General features: G+C 33.9%; 1 protein-coding gene across 1 annotated transcript; it reads left to right on the forward strand.

Moving 5' to 3' along the window:
- Positions 1 to 1,806: 1,806 nt before the first annotated feature.
- On the forward strand, positions 1,807 to 13,260 carry IscU (Iron-sulfur cluster assembly enzyme). Its single transcript, XM_069838977.1, has 4 exons — positions 1,807 to 2,064; positions 2,927 to 3,151; positions 6,201 to 6,279; positions 12,822 to 13,260. Exons 1-4 carry the CDS (start codon positions 1,966 to 1,968, stop codon positions 12,911 to 12,913), a joined length of 495 nt encoding a protein of 164 aa, XP_069695078.1. The 5' UTR covers positions 1,807 to 1,965; the 3' UTR covers positions 12,914 to 13,260.
- Positions 13,261 to 15,395: the final 2,135 nt, after the last annotated feature.

Below are 15,395 nucleotides of genomic sequence, written 5' to 3' on the forward strand. Positions count from 1 at the left end.
CATGATCATTCCAATCTTTGTTTCTATTTTTAATCCAGTGTGATATTTAGTCTAATTTCAAATTATGTCTTTTTTTTTTTTTTTTTAATTTTTACTTGATCTCTCAATGTTTTATGTCCTATTCTTAAAACTTTCATCTTGCATGTTAAATTGGTCTAATGATTGATTTGTATATTCTTACTTTTACATCAACCATTGAATGTTTATTTTTCCAAATTGTTTTCCTTAACCCACGAGCTTTGCCTTATTTGTTTGGTTATGTACAGGGTAATAGCATAATGGTAATGTACATAAGATAAATTTTATTCGTCTTGATGTCTCACTTCTGTAATATATCTGTGTTATGTCTCTGGCATAATTCTTGGGTTTTAATCCATTTGGTTCCTTACTTGGTAATACCAATATTGCAGTTTTTTTTTAATACTCGAAGCAAAGATTTGTGTTCAGTACAAGTATTGCTAAAAAAAAGTGCTGATTCATCTCTCAATAAAATCTAAAATGTTGTTTGTAATATTCTAAATGTCCGAGCTGTAGCAATTATAATCTACTATATGCAGAATAACCTCATTAATGTGCTTGTCGAGGGACTGTGGCTGTAATAAGTAGGGCAACGCTGTTAACGGGAAATTATTTATGAAATGGGGAAGACAATTTAGACATCACTTCATAGGAAACTTATTTTATTGTGCGTTACAGTGCAAAATGCAAATAAGAGCTCATTTCACGTAAAAAAATCTTTTATTATTGCTTGCCGTGTGTTTGTACTACTTTTATGAATAACATATTCTATACAGTTCAAGGAAGTACAGATAACTTCACTTAATACACCATTAGGAGTAGGGCTTCATTTGTTGTGAAGACACTTTCCTCTACAGATTTAATTTTCTCAGCAGTCATCATCTTGGGTGGTAATTGCAGCATGATCTGCAATCATGTCAATGCCGCGAATTTCTGAGATCACTAACCATTGTCAACTGACACACAATCCTCCTCCAACTTTTCCTATACATGAGCTGAGTTCTCTTCATCATCCGTTATGAAAAGAACATTCATTTCCAGGTTGTTATGCAATTTTTCATTGCAAACTTACTGCACACTGCACAGAATTCTTCAAACGATGACTAAATTTTACAGAAATGACGGAGAGAATTTGAATGTTGAAATTCTTTCATACAAAGTACCACCAAGTGCAACTTCCGACAGTACCAGCAGGAGGGGTTTTAGGTAGAGGGGAAAATTTTTCTTACACTCGTGCAATGACCCTCAGTACAGTCACAGCATATAATTTTTTCACCATACTTTTGAAACCTTACAAGTTTCGTAATTTATATTGATCTCTTCCCCCATCCGAAAAAAGCGTTACTAGCAAGAATTGGAAGTGTTACAAGATGGTAAAATTATGCAAGGTTACATGAAATGTCGAAGAACGGCATAAAAGAGCGTAATGAATGGGATAACGTTATAAGCAGAAGTGTATTAACGAGATTTTACAGAGATTCTCAAATTTTTTTGAGGTCGGTATAAAGAGACATCTATTGAGAACTATTGTAACTTTCATACACATCGGATATAATATATTCATGACAGGATTATTTGTCATTTCGCGGCCTTTTATGAGTTTTTGTAATTCGCAATAAAAAAATACCAGGAAAAAGGATATACCGGTATCCATATTATTACATTACTCTGTGCTTACGCAGCATAATCTCATTGACCTTGAAAGGCGATCTGATTAGGGAATTTGTTTTATGTAATGTTGGTAGTCAACGTTCCCATATGAAATATTTCCCATTCGTGCTAATTAGAGAGTAAATTTGTGTAGATGTAAGTGAAGTTTGTAGCGAATTCTTATTGATTGTCAAATTGCACTTTCTGCTGAAAGAGCAATACGCAGTAGAGTTTATAACAGAAAGGCAGTGTTTAACGTAACATAAAACAGTCAGTTTGTATTCAGTATATCCAAAAATGGCATTGTTCAGTGCAGTATCTAGAAGAGCATGTGGAAATCTTTTGAGGAATAAAGCCATTAGTTTCAGTAATCCTGTCTTGTTCTATCATCCCAACGTAAGAAAATTTCACCTTCACTTTTAAACTTTCATAAAAATCGCTATCATTATGTATGCTAATTTTGCTTTGTGTAATATGTTGCAAGAAAGGCAGACTGAAGTCCATGGCTTTGAGAAGTAAAGTATGCAGAAGAATAAAAGTTGAGGTTATGTTACCATTATTTGTAACATCTTAAGTCTGATTATAGTGAAATACGTTGCTGGCCAGCAATGTATGCAATGGAGGGGGAAAGGAACTGGCCACCCTGCCCCATTTCCTGGCTTAGTTGCCTCATGAGTGATACTTTATTTGTGTCACTTCAGAGGTTTCAACCGGTCTTCGGACAGTTATCTAAACAACAACATGGAAAATTACTTTCCTTTCGCTTGGGATACAGAGCTAATAAGTGTAGCTGAAGTAAGAGCAGCCATCCTTAAGACGAAAGGCGAAACAACTGGATTGGATGGGATTTATAATTAAAATGTCAAGGGCACAGCAGATCAATTGACTCTCTACTGATTCGATCTATTCAATACGTGCAATAAATTTTAATATATACCTAACTTAGCCTATAATATTTTTAGGTTATTGTATCCATGTATTACAATGTGTTATTTTTTCCGTGATTCTATTTATTTTTATTGTGTATTTATATTTCTCATGTAAATTTATATATATAAATTTTTATATAAAAGTTCACAGTTCATTTACTGTCCTACTTTACGAGATGTCCCAATTTTGGGACTTGGAAAATTTAGTCACTTTGTCAACTACGTTTTATATTTCAAATGTGTTGCAGTGATGTCTGTATATGACATTCGCTGAGAAGGTAATAAGATTACTATTTGTGAAAGCTAATTTAAACTAATTTAAATTTCAGGTTTTAGATCATTATGAGAATCCACGGAATGTTGGTTCTCTTGATAAGAATGATAAACAGGTAGGTACAGGCCTTGTGGGAGCTCCAGCTTGTGGTGATGTTATGAAACTTCAGATCAAAGTTGATGAGAATGGGAAAATCATTGATGCCAAGTTCAAGACGTTTGGCTGTGGTTCTGCAATCGCTTCTAGTTCCCTGGCTACTGAATGGGTTAAAGGAAAAACTGTAAGTATATCAGTAGTATCGTCTCCCACTCCTCATTCTCATTCTGCTTCTCTTATTCATTCTGTTCTTCTTCTTCTTCTCCTTACCTTCAACTTTATCTTCCTCCTCCTTTTTAAAAAATAATTGAACAAAATTAGTTGAATAAGTTTTTATTAACTGTTAAATAAATATGACAAAAAAAATCCCAGTGTATGGTTACAGTATCTTAGCCTACGTGTAAATTTAAATTGCTCCTTGGTTCTACGTACCAAGTGCTCTCACCATTGAGCTATGCCGAAGTTCAATCCACAGCACCGGGTCGAACTCCTCTCCTCTAGTGTCCCCCCCCCCCCTTTGTGGCCTGACTCCAAGTTGGGCATGTTATATTCAAAGATAAACCACACATGTTGGGCCAATTATACAGTGTTCATAGATTTTATAAGAAACGTAAAAAATTATATATTACAGTTATATAAACACTAATAAATATAATATAATTATTAAAAAATTAGTAAAAGTCAGACATGTTTCGGAGATACTTCTCCATCCTCAGTGACCATGACGATCATCTGAACCAGCCGTCGTGGTAAAGTCACTGAGGATGGAGAAGCATCTCCGAAACATGTCTGACTTTTACTAATTTTTTAATAATTATATTATATTTATTAGTGTTCATATAATTGTAATATATAATTTTTTACGTTTCTTGGGCATGTTATGTTGACATTTTATATTAAGTCAATTGCCAATCACAAAGGGAGAAACACTGGAGGAGAGGGGTTCGATCTGGTGCTGTGGACTTAGGCATAGCTCAATGGTGAGAGGGTTTAGTATGTAGAACCAAGGACCTGGGTTCGATCCCCGGCTCCGGAGCGAATTTTTCTCCTCTAATATTAAATGTTACAATAACAGATGTATTCTGTAGAACCAAAAAAAAAATAAATAAATAATCTTTACATACTAGATAAAAATACTAACATTTTACAAAATACAATAATAACTAAATGGATATCATACGAAATAAAAATACAGTGAAACCTGTTCAAATCGGAACCTGAATAATCTGGAATCTTGTCTATTTCGGAACAAGTTATTGGTCCCGGCGAAATTTATATGTATTATGTGTAATTTTTCCTGAATAAAACGGAAACTGTCCAACGCGGAAATGGAAACTGTCTGCTACTGTTCAAAACGGAAACAATATTTTGGACATACTATATTTTGTAACTATATTTTGAAACAGCGAGTAATTTCAAGGAATATACAAAATATGTAGGTCACTAAGATAAAAACAAGTTTTCTTTGCAAAATTCTAGAGGGTACGAGGGTGTGTTGGCCTGTCGGTCATAAATTTTATTACCCTGTTGACTAGGCAGACGAGTCCCTTCAAAGATTTTCAATGCTTCACACCCGTATACTGTCGTAGCTAAACAGAGCGCAAGTGTAGTGATTTCCAGGTAAAAAAAAAAGTTGCATAAAATGTAGCATTAACATTAAGTGATGAAGTAAAAGTTATCGAGATAAAGGAAAATTAGAAACAAAGTCTATGTGAAATAATATTGAAGTAGAGTTGTGGAAAACTCAGGTGTGACACTTTAAAAAATAAAGATCATAATGAGTGAGTGGCGTGCGGCCGATATTGGTGACACAAAAGGAACCAGAAAGCAACTGTTTATGTGAAAATAAATGAACTGTTGTCAGAGTCGGTTCTTCATGACCTTTCAAAGAACAAGTGAATTTCTGGATCTGTTCTGCAAAGCAAGCTATTGAACTGGGAAAGAAATGAAATAAACCAGAATTCAAGACTTCTAATAGATGGCTGCTAGTCTAATTAATTAATTAATAATGTGCAATGATATGCAGTACAGTATTAGAGTATAGTGTTAGATATTAAATAGAATGAGATTAGTAAACTTTAGTAGTGTTTAATGACTAATGAGTGAGTTACGATAATATTTATACAGAAAATGAGATTTTAATCAAGATGATTCACCTACGTAATAAGCGACAGAAAGCTGATTTAATGTGATGAGTGTTAAATGGAATATTTTGTACTTCTTGCAGTTTGGGACATGCCATTTTGTTTTTCATGTATATGAATGACAAAATATTCCATTTTAATGTCACACCTGAATAATACGGAAACCTGTCCACAACGGAAAAAAAATTAGGACCATGTCACTTCCGTCTTGAACAGGTTTCACTGTAATATAATACAAGAAAGTAAAATACAGATCTATAAATTTGAATATCATCATCATCCTTAACAAGTATTAGGCCATCCCAATGGTAAACACGTTGAACAGTCCCTCAAGTATGAATTTGTTTCTTCACCCAATTACAGTAGGGCTTATTTAATCAATTTGCCTTTCAGTTTAAGAACCATTGAACTGTTTCATGTTGTTTATTAAGCATTTGTTTTTATTTTTAAAATTGCTGTCGTATTTTAAATGTCAGTTTGTTACGGAATTGCACCCTCAATTAAAAAAGTGATACTTGCACTTCTATACATTTTCTTGCATGTTTACTCAGTTTACGTTTTTAAACATAAAACTTAAATTAATCTACAAAATAGTAGCCAGGGCAGCCAGTTAATAGAACTGTATCCACTCTATATTCTTTTTAACTTTGATAATAATATTTGATATACTTTTTCCCTTGGAAACATTAAATTGTTATATGTGTTATACAAATTTCATTCTTCTTATTAGTGCTGTCACTTATCATCATCACCATAATCAATATGAAATCTGTTTATGTATTATAAAAATTATGAATCTGTCCATTATCTTAATAGTCTAACATTTTTATCCAAGAAGTCTCTATTTAGTAGCTCATCAAGTTCTGCATGTATCTATTCTTAATATTATTATTCTGCTGATTCTTTCTTAATGTGAAGTCTTATGCCGTGTTACATTAATTCAGATTGTTCCACATGTTTAAAATAAATTGACTGCATACCTGCAGCAGTGTATATTTTTTCTAATCTCTCATTTGAAAATTGTTGTATAGTGGAACATATTTACACTGTTGGGTTGTCATTAAATTGTTTTTTGTGACCTTGGTTTAGGTTGAAGAGGCTTCCAAACTTAAGAATACCGACATAGCGAAGGAACTATGTTTACCACCAGTGAAATTGCATTGTTCAAGTAAGTACTGATGATTTAAGAAATATTTATACTGTATAGCAGAGGTCTCCAAAAAGCATATCATCATTCGTGCTCTCGATGCTGCCCGCCAAACACAGTGTGCTGTAAGGCTGGAGAAGGGGAAGAGACTCGTACCTCAACACATGGGAGCGATCAGTGGGGGATCGTGGCAATGGTCTGCTTAAGTTTACAAATAATAACATCAAAAGAATAAGAAATATCATACGTTTGTATATTATTTTGACATACTATGAAGCTGGGGCCCCGTCTGTTGCTATTGACACAAGCCATTACAAATTAAACCTCTTCTGTTCTATGGTGCCTTTAGTGCCTGGAAAAGATCTTCTCCAGTTGTATTTCGTAATTACATCTAGAAGACATTCAGACACAGTAAAATGTTCATTAACTCCTCGGATGAAAATGACTAGGTGAGCTTTGTCATTTCTATCTGTGCTTTCGTCCAATGCAAGTGAGTAAGCTACAAACTGGTTAATTGTGGTTTCGACCTCAGATTTAATTACATTTGCAATCTTGAAATTCCTTCTCTGAACTGTAATTGGAAACAATTTAATTTTCTTAAACTTTGACTATGTTCTGGACACAGTATTTTAGTAGCGTTCTGTATGCACGATTTTACAAATGATTCTTCTTTAAAGGGCTTCATTGATTTTCCAGTATTCCAAGCTAAAACATAGCTAGCAGAAAGCTTTTTTTTAAGACTGAGGACACGTGTGTGATTTGTGTTTGTATTTTCTTGTTTTATATTTATCAAAATATTTGTAGACCTTAGCATTTCACCAAAAATTAAACGAAAAACTATATATTTGTCATGCAGAACTGAGTGCAAACGTTTTGTAATATACTGATTATTATGTATAACCAGCAGTTATACAGATAGCCCCAAAATAAATTATTTTCACATGTCCAACATGCCTGTAATTGTATGATATTCTTTGTGAAGAGTCGAGTCTTGTCGTCGCATGTTGAATTTTAACACAGCCTTAAGAATTTTCGAACAAATTAAACATTTCACATTCTCCCCACTAAATAAAAAAATTTCTCTTCCTATTCATCCTTGAATGTACTACGTCCATGATTAGAAGACATTGTGAAACGGTGGAACACCCCGACCAACACAGTGATAATGGCAGTCCGCCACTGCTCTTCGTTTACACATAAACATTGAGTACAGTACAGGTGGAGATGGGTGAGGCAGAGCGCACTCATTACGTACTGGCTTCGGTTCCGTTCAGGGGCTTACTCGCGAGTACGCTTTTGGAGACGTCTGCTGTATGGGATGAACCATAAGTAAAGTCATTAATTTCGAAGGTTATTCTTAGAGATATTTCAAACAAAAAAGTTTAATACAATTTTCCTCGTTTTTGCTTCCTTTTCGAGATAAAAATTGTTTTATATGAAACATTTCATAGCGTGTTCTGGGGAAATCATTGATTTAATTCTCAATATGCTCAGTCAATTTAAGAGAGCAGTGGAAGGAATGATGAACGGGAGAAGAGTTCGGGGCAGAAGAAGATATCAGATGATAGACAACATTAAGATATGTGGAGCATATGCGGAGACTAAGAGGAAGACAGAAAATAGGAAAGATTTGAGAATGCTGGGTTTGCAGTGAAAGATCTGTCCATGGGCAGAATACTTACGTATGTATGTGTATTATGATAACGAATGATTAAAAGAATTTTAGGTCTGTCCTTCAAATGTGCAGAAATTTGGTCCTAACAAATGTAACATTTTGTTCTGAAAAGGAATTTTAAAAAGTTACATTTGTTCGGATCAAACTTCTGCACATCTAAAGGCCAAAACTACAATTCTTTCAATCATTTAATATCATAATATACTGCTCTCTTAAATTGACAGAGCATATTGGGAATTAAATCAATGGCTTTGCCAAAACACACTATGAAATATTTCATATAAAACAATTTTTATCTCGAAAAGGAAGCAAAAACGAGCAAAATTGTATTGAATATCTCAAAGAATAACCCCCTGAAATTAATGACCTTTCTTACGGTTCACTTGTATTTTAATAATGATCGCCATGGTAACCCAGTGCTATTGTGCTGGGCTTAGAAGCCAGGGGGGCCCAGGTTCAAATCCTGGTGTACCAATTCTGAATATATAACTTGTGTTGGTAGAGTGTCTACTAGTAACGAAAGTAACTAATTTAAGCAGAAAGTAATGAATTTAAAAGACTCAAATGATCGTGGGTAACGAAATTACGCATATTGTTTTGCTTCACTAATTTAATCTTGGATCCTTTGCCTGAGCTGTGGTTGTCGGTAGTCAACGATATATTGATACAGTATAGAAGGCTGGGAGAGAAGTTGGCTGCGCAGGCATTGAAGTGAAGATCATAGAACAGAACCCAAGAAACAAGTCTGATGACAGATCATAAGATGACTGAAATGTGATGAATATTGTTCATCGTGCTTATGTATAATTATTAAGTCATGGTGACTAAAAGTAGCCTAACTAATTCTTCTTTTATATTTTCGGTAGACACCCTCGTTGGGCAAGTTTGTGGTCCAAGCATCATAAGGATTTTCTCCAGGTACTCCAGTTCCCCTGTGATATCCGAACAATTCACAATCATCATCATGAGTGTAATGTAGACCCACCACCTATGGTGCCCTCTCGATAGTTTTTGACGAACTAAATGATTATGCTTCTCAATACTTGCGACATCTATCAGCCACTATGCTCATAGAGTGGGGGCGAATAATGGCAAGTTAAGGACCCTGCCATCGGACAAAAAATAATAATAGATTTAGAATTCATTGGGAGATCGTTATCCCCTTCTTACATAGAACCATTGCTATGTGTAGTATAAATTACATCTTCTTCTTCTTCTTCTTCTACATCATGGAATTAGGCCTTAGGCCTGTTTCCACATCAAGAGATCGAGTCTCTCCACCTTATCAGAATTCCAACATTCCTTCTACCTTTAGGTAGGTAGTGGAGTAAAATCAGTGGAAACCTGTTGGGTGGAATTCTTTCTATGTGCTGTAGCCAATTACATCTTAGACTTTGAATTCTTTCTGTCAGGTTAAAAATATTTAATCTGTTCTGATCTCTTCATTATATTTCTTGTCTAATGTATAGCCTGCTACTGAACATAAGAACTTTATTTCAGCTACCTCTGTCCTTTTTATTTGATCTGTTAAGTGTCCAATTTTCGCAGGCATATGTCAGCATTGGTACTGCCATTGTTTTATAAAATTTTAACTGTGGATTTTAGTGTTTTATGTTTCAACGTGCTTCTAATTGTTCCACACATGTTATAAAATCTATTATACATTATAAATTACATCTATCATACCGAAATGGAGTTGTTAGAATTTTCGTTTTCACAAACATAAAGGGGGAAAAAATGTACAGTGAAAATATTCATTATTTTTGGATAAACTATTTTAACACTTATATAATCACTGAGGAACATTATTGAACAAGTAATAATGCTGTCACAGTCTAGTATATACAGTCACGATGTAGGTAAATTCTCATTTCTAAATAGAACTATAAATGATTGGAATGACCTACCTGCAGCGGCCTTTGAGGGCTGTCCTTCCTTAAGGAGATTCAAGAATAACTTAAAAAGTTGTGTATAAAGTGAAAATTAAAATTAAGGTGACATGTATTTATCTAGCCTGACGAGTTACTTCCTTGGTTTGAATTGTAAATTATTTAAAAATAGCGTGTAAGAGGGCCTTAGACTAGAAATGTTTAGTTTAAATGTAGTTCTGTTTATAAGTATGCATAAGGATATAATTATTTGACTTATTTGAACTGTTGTATCAGTGAAGCGAGGTGAGTCAGTGAAGTTATGGTTTTACAGTGCAGTGAACAGTTCCGATCAGTGATAATTTATAGCGTCAATGAAATGTGTTCTATAGTGTCAGTGAAATGTGTGCTAAAGTGTCAGTGAAATGCGTCATAGTGCCACTACAGGGAGTGAGATGAGAGTAAAGTGAAAGACTATTGAAACTTATGTAGGACCTATACATAATTATGTAGGTTGTATTGTAAAATTAAGTATTTTATTTATGTTTTATTATTATTGTGTTAAATTCTATTGTGTATTCTTAGTGTATTGTGTATAAAATTGTATATGTATTATAAAATTGTATTGTGTATTGTAAATTTTATTGTGTATTGCTTATCATTTTATTGTGTATTGTTTATATTGTATATACCACTGCGTGCTTGCCCACTTGCAGTGTAAATAAATACATACATACATACATACGAAGCTCAATACGTAGTAAATATGCGTCCATAGATAGTTGCTAACCACTAGGATCGTTAATATCGCCTCATTACAGACAATGCGAAATAGTACCGGCACACTCAATTGTTCCTAGCACCCTCACAACTGAAGCTTCGTGATTGCATATACTAGACTGTGATACCAGCGAATAGGGATTATAAAGAATGGACACTTCGCGTTGGTACCTTTGATGTAGCCGGACCGATTTCAATGACCTTCAAGCCAGCTAGAGCATCAGATTCTGCTTTCTCCCTAGAGTTGGCGCTGACATCACACCAGCTAGCAGTCGACACAGCGGAAATATAACACATACAATTAATACATCTAGATACATTATGTACTCAAATAAAATAAATTGGATCCATAAAATAATAAATCCTTCATTAACTGTAATGTCTAGACTCTAGAGTTCCTTTATAATGAGAGTTCAGACGTTGACCCCAACAACAATTAAAATATGTAATGATTTGATAGCGCTGAAAATGGAAAAACAAAACTCTTACGAGAAGTAAAACCATATACCTATATTATATTATATACAAATATTAAACGAATTCGATACTTAATTTTATAATGTATTATATTATTTTATAATATAATTTATGATATCTGAAATATAAAATATTATTATTACAACTAGTTTGTCACTGAGAAATAAGGAAAAGCTGTTAACTTGAATTTATTTGAAGCAAAGCGTTACTGGATTATGCAATAAGGTAGGCGATGTTTGGATCCTGTGCCTTAATTCTATTCTCAATTATTATCTTAGTGTATGCTCGATTACACTACCTCTAGCGCTTGAAAGTGGAACTAGCCGCTGGCGCACAGAGAAACAAAACACAGGAAAATTCGCTCAGTGTCCATTCTTTATAATCCCTATTCGCTGGTGATACTGTGTTAATATTATAATTTTGATGGTAAATTACCCGATTGGCAGTTTCAATGTGATTTTGCGTCATACTCCGAATCCTAGTGAGTTCCAGTGCTATCTTTTGGTATCTTGTTGTGGTGGGGTGTGTTCATGATTGTGTCGGAAAGGGTGTGTGTTTTAAAATTCAACTGAGTGTTCAGGACGTGTTGTGGATGAATTTCAAAACACACATCCTCTTCAACACAATCATGAACACATCTCACCACAACAAGAAACCAAAAGATAGCACTGGAACTCAATAGGATTCAGAGGATGACGGAAACCACGTCGAAATTAGTCAAATCAAATAATGAAAATTATAATATAAACACAGTGACGTAGTTATTAGTTGTTCAGTAACATTCATCAGTGAAAATATTGAATGTGATATGGTTTTGCAGTGAGAAAAACATAATAGTACATTATGCAACGAGCCTGTAATGAAGGTAATTAAGAAGCGAGTATGGATATTTATGAAACGAGCGCAAGCGAGTTTCATAATTTTCATACGAGCTTCTTAATTACCATTATAGGCGAGTTTCATACGACTTTTTATGCTCGACCATATTTCTAACTTGATATTATCAATTTTCTTTGTATCTGACATTGACCAATGTCCCGTATGTTGTGAGATGTGCGCAGACGCGAAAGTATTGATTTTTTCCGAGGAACAGTTGTTCACATTGACCTTGCTAGGCCATAAGAACCTACAGAGATGACATTGAAATTAAATTAGACATTGAAAAACGAGATGACAAATTGAATTTATTTGAATATTATTTACAATTAACGCTAATTATTATAGTAACAGAACATAACCTTCTGCGACAGTATTGGATTTCCAGCCTCCGTGACTTTTCGCTAATTCTCTTTCGATTGCATATCCGAGAATAATCAATACTTGCGGTTTCATAACGGTACAAAGCTGACCTGTCATTGGCTGAACAGTTGTAACCTGAGTCGTCATTGGCTGAAAGACCTGACCTTTAATGAGTAGGTGTACTTTAATGACATGCATTAAAGGTCTGCTACCAGGTGTATAATTACTACATTTCGGCATGGTCGAGCATAAATTAATAATTGTCATTCTTAAATGCAGACAAGGGAATTGAGAAGATAAATAGCAAAATGTGATTTTTTTTGTAACATTTATGGGTCATTAAGTACAAGCTAAGCTCGAAACTCGTTAACAGTATTAAATGTTGACCATTGAAGTACTACACTTCCCTGTTTTACATGGTGCCTGTTATTTGTGACACCGAAAATTAACTGGTATAAATCCCACATTATAAATGTCACCCTACTAATGAATATGTTTTAACATTTCGTAATTTTATTTTTCAGTGCTTGCTGAGGATGCCATTAAAGCAGCTCTATCCGATTATAAGATAAAAAAAGAATCATTGGAGAGAGAAGCTAAGGAAAGCTCCACTTAAATTATTCAGTACTGAAGTGATATAATATATCTTAAAATATTACACTGAAATTAGGTTATCTGTTATTGCACATTTATGAGGTGCTGAAATGTAAATATTCACTTTTATTTTATGAAATTGAACAGTGTTTGTTACACACTAGATTTAGCTTCCTATTGTACATTACTGGATCTCTTTAATGTATATTATTTGAGGGAGATGACTGAAGGAAATTGACTGAATGTTTTTTAAAAAGAGAAAGTGCACGTAAACTTATTTTAATATTACACTGTACATTTATTTCTATATATTGCAGCTTAATAAGCTTGCTTAAAATAAGAATAATAAAATCTACGAGTTTAAAGAATTTATTATAGTACCAGTAGTTTATTCTTGAATAAGAGTTGTAAGTGATTTTTCTTTTTCATCCTCCTCCATTCCCCTTTCCTGTTCTAGCTTTTAATGATCGTTTTATTACCACTACTAGCCATACCCGTGCGCTCCGCTGCACCCGTTAGAAATAAATATAAAGTAATTACATAATTAAAATAGGACTTTGATCCAGGGAACATTCGTGTTTGATAGAAGGATAAATCGTTCATTATGTTACTTAAATTGTATTAAAAAAAATTAAAATGCGATCATTTTGATCCAGAGACCACTCATTTGGCCATAAAAATTATTTTAGGAAATACAGGAAACGAATGCCTATCAAGTGTTCTGTGCATAAGAAGCTATTTTAATCTTACCTGTCCTCGATTCACTCAGAAATTACTGTAATAACATTATAGCATTATGTCCATCTAGAGAAACTACACTTTCCAATGGTGAATTAATAATTAATTATACAAATCGGTTAATTTATCTTCCAACATTACTTCATATAAACGCAGAAACATTCTCTGTAGGCTATGTTTCATAGCTTTCGATTGTTGTTGTCCAAGGCCCCTTATAGACGAAGTCATTTGTTTTTTATTTCATTACACTGCCTTAGATGGTGTTATTGTAATTTTGAAACTCATTTATTTCATTAAATATCAGTCCTATCAAAATTTTGCATGGAATAAAACTTATCGGAAATTATTTTTAAAGAAACTTTTGTTACCGTATGTAATATTTTTCATGAAAATTAATAAAAATGGAGATATTTCGATTTATTTAATTCAGGCCCCCTTATAACCCCCCTTTTAAATAAAATATTTTGAATGTCATATAGTCTAAATTCTAAGTTACAACGAACTTAATTTATATTCCAATTTTCATATAAATCAGTTCAGCCATTATCACGTGAAAAGGTAACAAACATCCAGACAGACATACAAACAAAAATTTCAAAAATGCGATTTTCGGTTTCAGGGTGGTTAATTATATATGTTAGGACCAATTATTTTCGGAAAATCGAAAATTACCAGAAAAATTTCGGCTACAGATTTATTATTAGTATAGATACTGCCTTTAAAACATAAATAATGTGTAATAGAATGGAGTAGTAATGGGTTCGATTGCAAGTAAATGCAAATACATGGTAGGTACTGGGCATCTGTCCCGTGTCTTTTGTATGCTCTCTGTTTACATAAGGGGTGACTTTGAGCCATGATCGTGCAAGCAGGAAATCCTACTGCTAGTAAATTACAAATGTTTATAACATTCGAAAAAAGGAAAGACAGGTAAGGCCGAAACCTTAAGAGATTTTTTTTTTTCTCTGGATTGTCCACAATATTGTGGTTTAAAGCTTTGCCAGCTGCGAAGGGTGTATTGGAGTAGATGCTATGAAGATGTGTGTTCAATGCTTGGTTGTTTGGCAACAAAGTCATTAGTCATCTTGCATTCCAATAATACTGCACCAAAGTACTTTCTTTCTCTATAGCTGCAGGTCTTTTTTTAAGTAATTAACTAGTGGACTTACTCGTGTTAATTATGTAAGATTTTTACGGCTTACAGCTGTTTCAGTGCTTCACGCACCATCCTCAGAGCCTACTAGATCACGGCGTCATCTTGAACTTCTCTGCCTGTTATGTGGGTGTGTTCGATTGTTGAAAGGTGTTGAAGAGTGGAGTCAAATAGTGTGTGTGTACTGAAATTGATCGGGGTGTGTTTGTATATTTCGTATTGTTCTAGCGTGTTGAGTTTTTGGTTCTCGGGTTGTATGTGTAGGATTTCTATGTCCGCATTTATGATATTGTATGTATGGTTAGCATTGGTTATGTGATCGGCGTATGTAGATGTATTGTGTCCTCTGGTTATTGCTTTAATGTGTTCTTTGTAGCATGTATGGAATGATCTGCCTGCCTGTCCTATGTAGAACTTGTCGCAACTATTACATGTGAGTTTGTATACACCTGTGTGGTCGTATTTATTTGTTTGTGTTTTTTGTGTGTTGAGATGTCTTTGTAGTGTGATTTCTGTTCTGTATGCTATGTTGTATTTCTGCTTTCTGAATGAAGATGCAATCTTATGTGTGCTTTTGTTTTCATATGTTAGTGTGATGTATTTCTTGTGTTTG

The sequence above is a fragment of the Periplaneta americana genome, chromosome 11, assembly GCF_040183065.1.
Source record: "Periplaneta americana isolate PAMFEO1 chromosome 11, P.americana_PAMFEO1_priV1, whole genome shotgun sequence".
Taxonomy (NCBI): Eukaryota; Metazoa; Arthropoda; class Insecta; order Blattodea; family Blattidae; genus Periplaneta; species Periplaneta americana.